At 45.2% G+C, this 14485-nt stretch overlaps 1 protein-coding gene across 1 annotated transcript; it reads right to left on the minus strand.

The window, feature by feature from the left end:
- Positions 1–1988: 1988 nt before the first annotated feature.
- LOC105181491 (protein grindelwald) lies at positions 1989–9410 on the minus strand. The gene is made up of 4 exons (XM_025304191.1): positions 9062–9410; positions 4318–4380; positions 2587–2741; positions 1989–2135 (listed from the first exon to the last, which is right to left on the minus strand). The coding sequence occupies exons 1-4, from the start codon at positions 9300–9302 to the stop codon at positions 2070–2072; spliced, it is 525 nt and encodes a 174-aa protein (XP_025159976.1). The 5' UTR covers positions 9303–9410; the 3' UTR covers positions 1989–2069.
- Between the last annotated feature and the right edge of the window lie 5075 nt (positions 9411–14485).

Consider the following 14485-nt stretch of genomic DNA (forward strand, 5'->3'; position numbering starts at 1 on the left):
GCAATGCTTGCAGCATTACGATAGTGCCTCCCCGAGGCGTACCGTTCGAGCACCGCTAAGCGCGATCTGCCAATCACGTCGGATGCGTGGGCGAGACGTCGAGAAAATTCCAGAGGAGACCGAGAGAGAGAGAGAGAGAGAGAGAGAGAGAGAGAGAGAGAGAGAGAGAGAGAGAGAGAGAGAGAGTGAGAGAGAGAGAGAACCGAGTCGACGGGACTGAATCGCGCGCGAGCGTGTCGCGTTAATTATTATTTAATTAAGTCACACAGCCGCACGGCACGCGGGCGCGCGATACGCGCTCACGAGTCACTCCGAACTTACGACGCTACGTTATCACTGTACAAGTTAGTTGTTTAAGTAATCTTACATTATCGAGCCGGTGTTCACAGTCCATCGTGAGCATAATCTATTCACGTGCGGAATTGTTTACGAGCCACCCTTACATACACACACACACACACACACACACTAGGAAAAATGTATTGGTGCGTGAACCAAAATTTTGTTGCAACAACAAAATAATTTGGTTAAAATATGCCCGACAAAACTGTTTAGTTCCTGTCGAACATATATCTTGTTCGATTACGGTTTATTCGGGATTTATATTAAACTCTACGGCCGATCTTCCCGAGATCGAAGTTTGATGTTTCAAATACGCAATTCTCTAAGCGGAAAACTCGAAACTTCCCGATTTTCATTCTCCGTTCTGCATTCGATTTTTTTTCTACTTTTTTCTATTGAATACAATTGGTGTAAAAATGGAATGCAATCGGATAACCCCTTCTAGCTCCGCATAGAAGGAAGCTTAGAGCGTTCCAGATATTTCGTTCAACATAAATATAAATATAAAGTAGAAAAGGGAAAAGAGAAACGTTTTTGTTTTCGACAAAGAAACGTTCGACAAAGAAAATAGGATCGGTTTCCCACTTAGAATCGCAATTTATTTATTTGGGCAAATTAAAATGAATGCCAAACAGGTTCCTGAAAATTTTCTATGCGAATTATCATCCGCATTTGCATCTGGAAAAATCCTAGGAATTCTCTGCGCGGGTTATCGAGTTTCCATTGAGATGTAGTCGTTAATGAAATATTAGTTGATTCATAGCTTGAGACTTAATGATTCAAGTATTATCGAGAAATAAAAATTATTACGCACGTCAATAATCATAATTATCCTGCGACTGTGGTTATTCAACGAACAACAGCAGACTGTGAACACCGCCTTCGGAAAAACTCGCTTTAACACGCGAGTTGCACTTACGAGAGACAAAAAACGGCGATCTCGACTCTCGACCGCGCGTTACGTCAGCCCGCCAGTTAACAAGGTACTTCGTGAAAAATCGCTCGTAAAAAACGTGAAAAATCGTACGAAACACCTCAGCGCGCATTCATAGAAATAGAGGAGAAGGTAGCCACGTCACGTTTCATACGTACAGGCCTCGGCCACATCCTTCTCGCATTTTCCTGCCAAGAATCACATTCGAGAAGCGCAGATTCGTCCGAGGCTCCGGCGAATGATCTTTTCCTCAACGTTCCTCGCGCTCCTCCGACAACTGTTTTCCTTCATCATTGTACAAAAAGTCGATCCATGTACTACAGAGAAAAAACTGTCGCAACGCACTCTACAAAGTTAACGAGTGAAAACCTCAGGTCGCCCGTTCTCCGTTTTTGCAAAAAAAAAAAAAAAAAAGAAATACAAATACACGTCGCTTAACAATCATTATGATATATTGTGATATAAATATCTTCAAATTTTTATCGAACTCGGCTTCCGAAATCGGAAGTTTGGTCGCAAGTCGACGATGATGTAACTCTACGTGCATTCTTACCGCAATTGAATGCCTATCGGAATCGCAATCACGCCTCAAAATGAGCTCTCGCGTTTGGTTCTGAGCTGAGCAGCCTCCGGGCTCGGCGTCATTGCCGGATTATCGTAGGCGTAGTCGAGAGTGGTGTCCTCACTGGGATGCCTCCGCGAGAGAGAGGTGCTCGTGGTCTCCGGTGTATCGTTATTATTCCGGTGCTCCTATTTATGTCCACCGTGGCGCTTATAGTCGGCATGCTTAGCTTCAGGCCATTCTGTTTAGTCGCGTTAGCCTCGACGTCGTCTTGCACTTTATTTTATTTGCTGCCTTCTGAAACGATGACGGAATTGTGACAAAGTGCTGATGCGCGAGAAAACTCCCGTGAATTTATTGGCACGTGGTTTATTTATTCGTATCCTTGTGGGATTAGAAACACCGAGAAACACGGAGAAACTACTCTCCTTTTGATTTCTTAAATTACTTACCGATTCAGAGAATGTTGCGCGTTTACTAACGAGCAAATTTCGTTGGATTTATTCAATCTGGACTATTCGATAACCGATTGTAATTTATCGCGAATGTAACTCGAACGCGCAATCTGGAGTTTCTTTTTAATTCAACCGACGTGTTCTTAATGCTATTATTTAACGTTAAACTCGGCTTATTCTCGCGTACTGATCCGGGCCGAAGCAAATCCGAGATCAAAGAGCGCGATAGGGGAACTTGTCAACGGGAATGATGGGTGTTTTTCGAAGGGTACCGCCCTCGCAGGTCGACTCACCTTCGCCCAATTCTTCCTGAATAGCGCTCGCAAGGTGTTTTGAATCTTTTCCCACCGTATTAGAGTCCTTCCCAACAGGTACAGTACCCCGCATAACGACAGACAGGTCAACGTCGTTGCGACCGTGAACATAATCCGTAGCCTTTCCACTTCGTCTGCAACAGAATAGATCGGAGGGGTAAATAGAGGAGGGATAAATAGAGGAGAAATGGTCGGCTGGCCGGCCGACGATAGATCCGATTGATGTGTAAAAATTCCGACGGTCAAAATTATTGTAAGCTGCACGAAGGAAGAAGAGCGGTGGATAATGGAAACGAGACGTTTTACTTGTGTGGCAAATGGAATCTCTGGCTCTCACAACTGTACTCGGGTCATACGCGAAGAAAACAATCCCGTTACTGCGACCGAATTTTCCTTCGCATGGCAAGAGTGGGGAGAGCTCACTTTAGAAACAAAAAGATTACCGCGGGCGGTTCAAGTCAGCTGTCTCCTTCCTTATCTGAATCGAGTTTTCCGATTCCGTCATCGATTGAGACATTCACCCTTCGCCGAATCTTTTCGATCGCGCTGACAGAAATATCTCTCGTCACCGGATTTTCATGCAGTCTCCGTTTAGTCAGGCGAACGGAGATTTTCCTTCCTAAGAGTAAGAAGCAGAAACTCTGTGTTTGCAACTCAAGCATTTCGTTCGTTCATTATGTCAATTCAAGCGATCTTTTCTCTCCGTGTGCGTAATATCGAAACTATCGTTACATTTACAGATCGAGAACAGACGAATGCAGGGCGTTTGAAAGTGCGTTTTAATTAACAAGGTATCCGAGATATCGATCGTCTTTGCGATAATGCTTCGTAACTTTCGTTTCGCTGCGCCTTCGAACGTGCGCGGGCATCTCTGAAGATCATTCCCGTTCAAGAGGAGAAAGTTGTTGCTTCAGTCGCTTGTTACATTCCGCGGCGATATCGCGGCGCATCAGGCGAAAGAAGTCACTCCGTATATCGAAATGAACAAAAAAACGCCGACGCTCTCTCGGCCGACTCTCTAATTACAGATTGCGTAAATTAACGGATACGCGAGACGGCGTTAAAGTATCGAGGTCTGGGAATTTCATCGGGTTACCCGGAGAACATTATTCGCACAACCAGCTCCCGTAACACGCAGTCATTACTTACGCAGCGCGATTTTCCTTATGAAAATGTTTAACAACTTTTCCCCAGTGAAAACGTGCCGAGAGGAAAGTTTCTTATTTCCGCAGTGATTTTCGGTTTCCAACAAAACACGTCTTTGAGAATCTGAGTAATCCGATTAATATTCTCCTGAAGCAGAACTCACTTGAAACTGACCGAGGAAAATAATTTGTTTCTTCCTTTTTTTTTTTGCAAAAGATAGATAGCGCTTTGTGAACAATGGACGTGAATTATGGGACACCCTGCCTTGCCTCCAGCATGAAACTTGACACTTTTACATATGCATGTACATTGATATGTTTGGTATGTTAAATATGTTAAATATTAAGTGTAAATCTACGCTGCTATATCACGATACCGTCGCTGTCTCGGCGACGATGAAAAAGCGAAGGTGTCGCAGCAACGGCCGTGCGAGAAAATCGCGAATGCGAGCGACGCCTGTCTGTGTGTGAGATCTGCGTCGTTGAAATCTCCAGCTCGCGCGAGAGAAGTCGTCGCTCGCGCTCAAATTATGCGCATCTTCTGCTCACACCTGAACCCACTCACCTCTGAGATCATCGTACTGTTTCGCATCCGTGCGTAGGACGTAGCGTCGATCGTGCAGGTAGACTGAAATCAGAAAGAAAACGTTCACTCACACACACACACACACACATCGATCGGTCGCGAAAACTTGGCCGTTTTCCGAGAGGATTCGCTCCGTCTCCTCCTCTCGGCGGGCAACACCTGCCTGAAACGCATTCACGCCGACGTCACGCACGTTTCATTAATGCTCGAAGCTTGTCAGAGACGTTGACGTAGAAAGCGTTACGCGAAATAGGCATATGGGTTTGGCGACGCCGCAAAGCTCGGCGAGAGATCTCCCCAAGCGTGACTATTACGCTATCGTGCACCGGCTGCATTAAAGGGAAACTCCAGGCCATTGTTCGCGCAACGGAAGGATCCGGGAAGCCGAAACAATTACGCTGTAAACCAGAGCAATTTTCTCCGCTCGACAATATGCAACTGATAACGCGTGCAGAGAGACAGAGAGAGAGAGAGAGAGAGAGAGAGAGAGAGAGAGTGTTAGGCTGAGTGAAGGAATTTTCTGGCAAAATATGGACGATTCAGAAATTCCGGCTTAACCTGTCAAAATTCCGTCAAAATTGTCAAGATTTGACATTCTGCTTCAGACATTCGCAGTAGGATCAGTTGATATTTTTAAATGCTTGGTGTAATATTATTTTTCTTTGTCGTGATATGTTTATCCTTTGATTATCATGAAGCAAAGGGGACTCGCGAGATTCAACTGTTCTTAGATAGACACAAGTGAACACACGCATACGCACTGCTCATGATCTAATCGCTGACGTCTCTCTCGCGCGCGATATAGAAATATTTCGTTCGATCGTTGGGCGTCGCGAAGAAACACAAATCGTCAGAACACCGACGAGTGAATGATACAAGTCCTCACATATTTCTGACTGATCAATCACAAAATTAAAAAATCTCTGCGCGCGCGATTGGTTATACTGGCAAAGGATGAAGAACGAATAATGTGTGCTGGATATTTTTTTTTATACCGCTAACATTGCTGACGACAGGACGGAAGGAAGGAAGGACGGACAAAAATCGAGATATTCATTCCTAATGGCCATTATCTCCAAAGTTTGAATGATCCCAATCGCCGATTAACTGGCGAAATTAGCAACCGAAATTTCGCACTTCTTATTCTTCTCGCTTTCTTCTCCAACAGCAGTTTCAGTTGGAATCCTGCTTACTCGTCCGATTGATCGGACTAATCGGAGTTTGGAGAAAATGGCCGCAAGTGGCCGCACTTTTTCCTCTCGAGTCTGACTCTTGAGGGAAATTGTACCACGAATCGTATCATAAATCAATTCGTCATATATGCAACACATCTCAATACGGCTTACGCGCAGTCGATTCGCCCATGACACCGGTGCACCTCCTCTCATCGTCCTCTTCGGCGCGCTCCGTTTCTTCTTATTCGAGTCATAACGATCTACCTGTCAGAAGGCGCAGGTAGATCGCCTAGCGCGCGCCTGCGTAACAACGGAGAACTTGGTCGCGATAGCAACCTGCGGTGCAAACAATTCCGACCTACGACGGCTGCCTACCTGTAAAAGCGGTCGGCACGTGAGCGCGTGTAATCGCGTGCCCTGGCATGACGGTAAACTCGAGATGACCCCGTTCGGGGCGACGCGGGGGGCAAAATGTTAAATCCAGACCTGGAGGACGACGAGGTCGCGCGTATCGATTCGCGAGCGCCTGGCCGCGAGAACGTTTGATGACGAATTAGACTCGCGAGTAGCGAGGATTTTCGACAACATTTGCTGAATTGAAAGACACGGCGTTGGAACGCCACTTCGCCGTTCACGGCAGCGGCGGAATATTTGTTTTCCTTCTGTTTGCTCTGCGATCTCTGTTTGTCGGGCCATTCGACACACAACTGAGAAAATACGCTGACATGCAGGGAGAAAGAGAGAGGGCGATAACTATTAGCACCTTAAGTATCTTTCAAATATGAAGCATTTGGCTGACACTCGAACTGCCAAGCGGCCAAACGCGAGACCGGTCTGCGATTTCTTCTAAAAGTTGCTCAAATTCATCTTACATTTTTTTACGAATGTCGAGTAAAACGGAAAAAGATAAACGGACATTTTTGCCCTTGCGTAAAACGCATGTTTCTCGAAACGACGTTTCTTCCAACAGCTTTTCGGGAATTTTTCGAAAATCTTCCTGGCGTTTCGACTGCTCCGGCAGAAACGGATTAATCGTCGTTCTGCAATTCTAGTGATAACAGAAGTGATCATCACTAAGTTTAGCGATAACGAAAACAATAATTTCCGTTATCACTAATTCTAGCGACAACAGAAATTAAATTCTAGCGCGGTCGTCCTGTGGCGGTGACATTCTCTCTCTACACTCTGGGCTTTTCTGTATTAATAATTAATGTGTGTATTAATAACAAGGTGATAATAATTATTGCTTCACCCCAATGAGGGGTGAAGCGATAACTCACACAACAATGAGGCAATAAGTTTCCGCGTGCTAAAGATTATTCAAATGTCCCTAAATGTCCTCCTCCGATATTCCTGGCGCTCGTTTCAGGTGGCGCGAATTTTACGTCATATATTGCAACATGTCGACATAAAATAGACATAATTTAATGTCCGCCTACAGGCCTTCATTTTGAGGATTGCTTAATCGAAGCGACGTGTCCCTCGGTCGCTTTGCATACACGAAGAGAACCGCTCGGCCCAGATTCTGCTCTTCCCACACTTTGTCGGGCCGTCAGAATAGTTCTCTATGTTCCTCTCTTTTATTAAAACATCCGCGAGCGCACAGAGTCAACAAGTTCCCCGGCCTGGAATTTGTACATAGGCCCGATCGGAGTTTACCGACAAAACGTAACCGGACACCGTGACGAGAAGTCTCAATGGGGGAACCCGGCGTCCACGGAACTCCATACGGACAATTTCGTAGCGGCTACATAGCGGGAACCCCGGGACCTGTTTCGATGGGGGGAAAGGACGAGGTAGGGAAGGATTTTCATTCTTCGCGCGTCTCGAAGCAAAGAGGAGCGGCTTCTCCTACCTGTCGGAGCACAAAATATTCTCTCCTCCCTCCCGTCTTGCCGCTTCTCGCGCGCGGTACCGATGTTGAGGTCTCAAGCGGCAACGGAGAGAGAGAGAGAGAGAGAGAAGAGAAAAAGAACATCGAAGAAGCGGAAAAGGGAGAGGCCGAAGAAGCTGAGGAGAGGAAAAGGGCGAACAGCGGCTCGAAGGAGGAAGAAAAGAAGCTAGGTGACTCATCGACCATGTTTGCGTGTGGGAAGTCGGTAGGGACAGTCAGGTGTAAAGTCAACGGACTTGAGAGAAGAGAGACCGGGTTGGTTCGCTCGCTCGCCACGCTCGATGGAGGTGGACGATGGCATCGCACTGTGTGTCCGGTTTCCCGTACGACTTGCGTGAAAACGAGGAACCGGAACGGCAGGATGGTTGCACCGCGACATGTGATCGGTCCCGCGTCCGGATAATGGATAGAAACGATTCACGAGATGTAAATCGAGAGAGAGAGAGAGAGAGAGAGAGAGAGAGGGAGATACGTGAAATTTAGCCATCTCCGTACCGAAAAGTGCGTACTGAGTTCGAGTAATAAATGTTGCTCGTTTCACAAGTTTATATAGAAATCTGCGACGAGTTCGTCAGATTTACTCCAAGTATATTTTAAATCCTCGTAAGCTTGACGCTTCAATTGAGAATATTAGATTCAAACAAGAACATTCAGTTGTGACAAAATTCGGTTTGCCTGTATATTATACAGGCAAACCGAATTTTCAAACGTAACAGGTAAAAAATCTCGAAAATTATGAAAGATATTAAAAAAAGCTAAAGCACGCGTTCCATGATTTCGAAGAGGAAAGAGAATAGCATTATCAGTTTTTTATTTGGAGGGCATTTTCAAGATCAGTTGAAGGTCAACTTCATTTTTTAAAATAGAAGGCCCAATTTTTTATTATATCTTCTTTTTCTACCAATTAATTTTAACAACTTTTGTCTGAAACATTTTTTTATTTGCCTAATATTTTTTTGAAATATTTCAGGAAAACTTGGTAACATTTTCAACATTTAATATACGATATCTCGCTAACTATTCGTCGAAAGAAAAAATAGTATTAGACTTTATTTACTATCAAGAATATATTACTATAATAGTGCCCTAACTTTTGTTAATATAATAATTTTGAAATTTCCAAAAGTCGATTAGCTAACAAAAGTTAGGACATTATTATAATAATATATTCTTGATAGTAAATAAAGTAAAAAAGTCTAATACTATTTTTTCCTTCGACAAATAGTTAGCGAGATATCGTAAGTTAAATGTTGAAAAAGTTTTCCTGAAATATTTCAAAAAATATTAGGCGAATAAAAAAATGTTTCAGACAAAAGTTGTTAAAATTAATTGGTAAAAAAAGAAGATATGATAAAAAATTGGGCTTTCTGTTATAAAAAACTGACAATGCCATTCTCTTTCCCCTTCGAAATCATGGGACACGTGTTTTAGCTTCTTTTTAATATCCTTCATAATTTCCGAGATTCTTTACCTGTTACATTTGAAATTTAGCACCCTGTATATAAGTTTTATAATAATCTCGAAAAGAGAATAGATTCTTCTCTTGTGAGTGCACAAGAATGAGGTCTCTTCAACCTTTTCCGAACCTTTTCGACGATCTCCGTGTCATGAGTGCTCTCTCCCTCTCTCCCATCGTCTCACATCGATGACTCACCTTGACAGTCCTTCTCGCACTCGTCCGGCAGGTAATTGCGATGGTCGGCGTCGCAGATATCCAAGCAGGGCCTGCAGTGCGTGTCGTAAAGGCTGCAGTATTCCGAGACGCTGCAGCGCTTATTACCGCACTTGGCGCCAGGGGGTAGAAAATCGTCGGCGAGCGCGAGCCTCAGCAAGGACAGGCCGGCGACGGCTACCAGCAGCGGCGTCATCTTGTTTACGGTCACATCCGGGAGCATTTGGCCGAGCGACGTCGACGGCCGGTCGATGCACGGTCAGCTTCGTCGAAATCGTCGACCGGTTCGGCGCGACTCTCCTCTCTCTCTCTCTCTCTCTCTCTCTCTCTCTCTCTCTCTCTCTCTCTCTCTCTCTCTCTCTCCTTGGCCTTTCTCTCCGTCTCCCCGGCTGCTCCGAATCGTGAATTTAGGACACGATCGTGACTCGCTTACGATCCACGATCGACGCTGTCGGCGATCCTTAGCGGTGCTCGAACGGTACGCCTCGGGGAGGCACTATCGTAATGCTGCAAGCATTGCGAGAAGACTCGTGTGTTGCATTTCGTAAGCTTAACTCATCGTACAAGTATTGAATTCAGTTACCGAAGTCACCTCGACGACCAGGTGAATTTCCGATTAAATCATCGGGTAAAATTCCTCGGCAAGACAATACGTTCAATTCGATCTAACGAACGAATCGATGTAATAAGTAATCTCGCGAATAACGCGACGCGATCATCGGGACCCAAGAGGATTTGGGAGAATTGACGAAAGAGGCGCGCGACTGGTCCTGCAAAGCCGAAACTTAGGGAACTCTTCTCGCCCATATCGTCCAGCGCAATTCCCCTCTCATCTAACTGTTTCTTCGCACCACCACCTCCCTCCCCCCACCTCCCCCCCTCCGCCCTAGTTGGATGTTCTAACGTTTCGATCATGACTTGAAGTCGTGTTTTTCCTTAGCGGGAACATCGCGATCGTGAAAGCAGAAGGAACTCGAGAACGACCGACCGCCGCCGTTCACCATGTGGAGAGAGCCTCCGCGGAGGCTCCTCCTGTCGCAGCGCGGGGCGGCCGGTATTTTTTCCACGCCGCCCCGGTGCACTTCGAATTCGGAATGCGCGAACGGAATGTCTCGTTCCAACAGCCACATCCGCGTGGCGTCGCGCCTGCGGCGTGTCACGCATCACCTGTACGCTCGAACACCTGTGTTAACGTAAGCGAGCGCTGGTTGCTGGATGCAGCAAAATGGCCTCGGGTGCTGCGGCGACAACGGAGATACTTTCGCTCAACCAGCACGACCTCGTTTTACTGTCACGTCGCCGGGGGGAGGGCGTGCTTTATAAATAACTTTAATTCCTCGATTGCATCACGCTCCTCGCTCGCGCCCGCCGCTCGGCCGAATTCTCCTGCCGATATCCGAAAATTAATGACGAAAATTTAGCCTCGCGATGAATCGTCGATCAGCATCGGTGGGCCGTGTATGTTTCACGATTATTTCACCGAGTACTTTGACTTCGCTGATCATACACTCGTGAACAATTAATTTCGTCAATCGATCAAATTAATCGTAATTATATATATATATATATATATATATGCGACGACCCTGATTAATAATTTCTAGTTGCCGCGACTTGCCGATGATTTCGATTGCACGATTCTAGACAACCGAAGTGATCGAAATGAAAATCAAGTAAATTATGATTACATACAATAATTTCAACCGATTAAATTACTCACATACGATTATATGACGGGTATATGACGATTGATTAATTTTCATTGCAGATTTGCGAATGATTTTAGTCGATTGAAATTCTAAATGACTGGGATGATCAAAATTAAAATTGAATAAATCGAGGTTACGTATGAATATTGTTTCATCGATTACTTTAATCTCACTGATTGTATACCGATTGATACTTAATTTCACCAATCTACCAAATCTACCAAATCATTGCTAAATTATTGCTTGCATGACGCGATTGGTTAATTTCGATTATTGGTCTGTCGATCATCTCGGTCAATAAAGACTCTTAATCGTTTATTAATGCCCGTGTAAATCGTTTATTAATGCCGGTGTGTGATAACGCCATGGAGATTTGGATAGAAAAGGTCTCGTAAATTTCGAGAAGTCTTCAGAGTGAGTAACAGATGATGACTAATGAGATAAAGGAGACAGCGACGGACGAATACAAATGGTAACCACACACGTACGCAAAACGTACGCAAAACGATCGCACGTACGGCTATGAAATAAAATATAACGCGGATAATGACAGACTAATATTCTCAGGGTCGCAACGTATCGCATCTATGAGTCATTGCTCGTATCAACTAGCGAGCCAAACACTCACCTCGTGCCATTTTCTCCGCGTGTTCGGCGAACCTTTGCGAGACGAAGGAAAATCGGCTTATCGGTCTGCGATTCAAGTTGAATTGTCGCGAGTAATTCACTTCGACAACACCCGCGGTTTTCAGACCCGAGCGGCTTTTCATCGGTAGGCACGACGGGGAGCCGGCGCGGTTTGACCTACTTCTCGTGAAAGTTCTTCGAAGATTCTTTTCTCGAAAATTGCAAAGAATTAACGAAGATCTAATCGTGTCGTTGCTTTAGGATTACTAATTTTCTAGTACGAGTGACTTGCCCCTCTCTTTCATTCTTTTTTTTCCGCTTTCAAAATGTATCTCTCTGTTTATCGAGTCAAATGTATGTGTGTGTGTGTGTGTGTGAAAAATACCTCTGTTTATTGTGTCAGTGGTAGTAAAGCGTACAGAAAGCAACCGAAGGTGAAAAACCTCGAGAAGATAATAACGTGTGTTTGTATGTGTCAATTCGCTGTGAAGATCGCTCGATGATCCAACGACTTGTTTCGCACGAGGAGAAAAAATACGGTCGTGCTCGTCATTGCTTATAATTCTGTTCTGTCGCCGAAAATGAACGGAATTTCGTCCCCGAGATATTTAGGGAGCATAATTCAAACCGCTTGTAACTTTGCTCATTTCAAGTTCTTCGAATGGAACAAATTTCTCTTCCGAAAATTCGCGTACATTAATTATAATTTCGCAAATGACCATCTGTCGTTGAATCGTCGTGCTTATTTTGCCCTTTCGAGTAAAATTTCACTCTTCGACAAATTTAAAGAATACAATTAATTATTTATATACTTCGTGTGTTACTTATGACTGTTCCGTTCGTTTGGAACTTTCTCGAATCGAGCGGGGGGCGGGATTTCATCGTCGAAAATTCGCTTCCACGCTAATTCGCACGCGGTCGCGAAATAATTCACACTCCGCGAAGATACGTTATTAATCAACAGCACCGCGATGTAACGGTAACCGAGATAGCGGTAACGATCGGTACGGTCAGATTATGCTTCTCTCGATCCACATTATCAAGAAGCGCACGATCGCGTGCACCTCGCTTAACGTTACGCCAACGCTATTACGGCATCTCGCGCTTTCCACGACTCATCCGCGCTCGTTCGCCGGATAATATGCGTCTTCCGCGAAACGCGCGCGACCTTACCTTCCTTCGACGTGTTACGACGTGACGAATGTTGTTGAAAAAATCGACGTATTTGGAAATCGATTGTTGTCGAATCGAGGCTTGCGTCACTTTGTTATTCGGTGTCCCAGGGCCTCGCGCCTCAAAGAGGCGGGTTATATAATCGAGCGGCTGTCGATACGTGGGGGATTTGGAGAACGCTGACAATGTATCGCGCGACGCACAGCCGCGTGCAATTTGTGCCGCGGTACACCTGGTACCGCGAGGTATCACAATGCGTACGAGAGAGCACAATGCTTGGGGCTTGTCGCTCGACATGTCGCAACGAGTGAAAATCGAGCGCGTACGCACGGCGCGGCCTGCGGGAGTCGCCGTCGTTGCGAGGCGAGAGATGAAGGAAAGAACAAAGGAAAAGCGAATTTGGAGGTACATCGTCGAAATTGAGATCGAAGCCGTGCAGCTTCCGCCGAACTTTGTCTTCCGGCAAAGAGACGGGGGTGACTTTGTTTCTCTTCCAGCGGCGTATTCATATTCGCGCTCTTGCAAGTATAAACGTCTCGGGGAACGTCGGGCGCCGATTTGTTTCCAATTTTTTTCGAAATTTCTCAAGTTTTTTGTTCATTCTTCTTCTGCTCATTTCTTGTTCATTTCTTAGCAGATTTTCACGTTAAAATGAGCTTGTTTGTTGGACAGTGAGAGCCGAAAGATTTACCCAACGTCGAATGTAGCGTGAAACTGAACACTTTTTCAACAATGACGTCAGCCATATTAGATCCGCCATTTTGAATTTTACTTTTTAATGAATTTTAATAAATGGTACTGATTCACAATCGGCGATATGTGTGTGCAAGTTTCAACAAATCAGATATATATATTTTTAAGAAATGTTGCTTTAAATATGTATAAAATGGTGTACTTGTGCGAAACTTGAAAAATTTCGAAAAATTTCGAAGAAATTAATTCAAGCTGAAAATGATAACAGATTTCTTCATATTTTGACATAAAAAATAACTATAAAAAAATTGGAAATAAATCGGCGTCTGATATTCCCTGCGATCGCTTGTTAGAGTCCACGTGGAAGATCCTCTGATATGAATTTTCTAAAAAGATCGTAGGCTCTGTTCAAGAAATCTGTGTGACGATTTTACTTGTCAGCAGAAAAAGACCGAATTTTCACGATGTTACCTGCTTTAATTATGGACAAAGAATATATTCTTTCTCAAAGAATAAGAATGGCCAGGACCTCCGAGAGGGAAAAATTTCGGCGACATGATTCCTGAGATTCCTGACCACGACCTGTGTTGCTGAAAGCCTTGAGAATTTTCTACACGAAATGCCGCGGCGGGACAGCGTCTGCCCGGACAATTGGACGCAATTGTATCTCCGTAGTCTACAATTCTATCTGCATAACCATCGCGGTTGGTTACCTGCGGAACGATTGTCTCTTTGTGTGCCGCAAGTTGCTTTCCACTGCAACGCACAGGTATCGGGGCAGCTTTTTTATCGCGCGATAACGGCAAGCGTCGCTAATCGTGCCGCTACTCCGAGCGGCGTCGAGCCTCGACGGAGTCGAGGAAAGTCCGAGTCGAAGTCGTAGGTAGGCAGGCAGGCAGGCAGGCAGGCAGGTAGGTAGGTAGGTAGGCGCGCGCGGTCGAGGGCGCAGGAATGTCGTCCGACTGGTTCGCGAGGAGGCTACAAAGCTTTTACGTATATAGCGAGTCGCGCAGCCAAACGCGCGTCGATACAATGGCTGCGACTACGGCCGCAGCCCCGCGGCGCACGACCGTACGATTAAGCGCGAATTGAAGTTTGCCCTACACTTGAGGAAGAAGAAGCAGAAGGAGAGAAGAGAGAAAAAAAGAAGCGGCAGAACGAACTCCGGCTTATGTCCGGGTTGTGGAAATTTTGTCGCGCAAAC

The sequence above is a fragment of the Harpegnathos saltator genome, unplaced genomic scaffold, assembly GCF_003227715.2.
Source record: "Harpegnathos saltator strain DR-91 unplaced genomic scaffold, Hsal_v8.6 scaffold119, whole genome shotgun sequence".
NCBI classification, from domain to species: domain Eukaryota; kingdom Metazoa; phylum Arthropoda; class Insecta; order Hymenoptera; family Formicidae; genus Harpegnathos; species Harpegnathos saltator.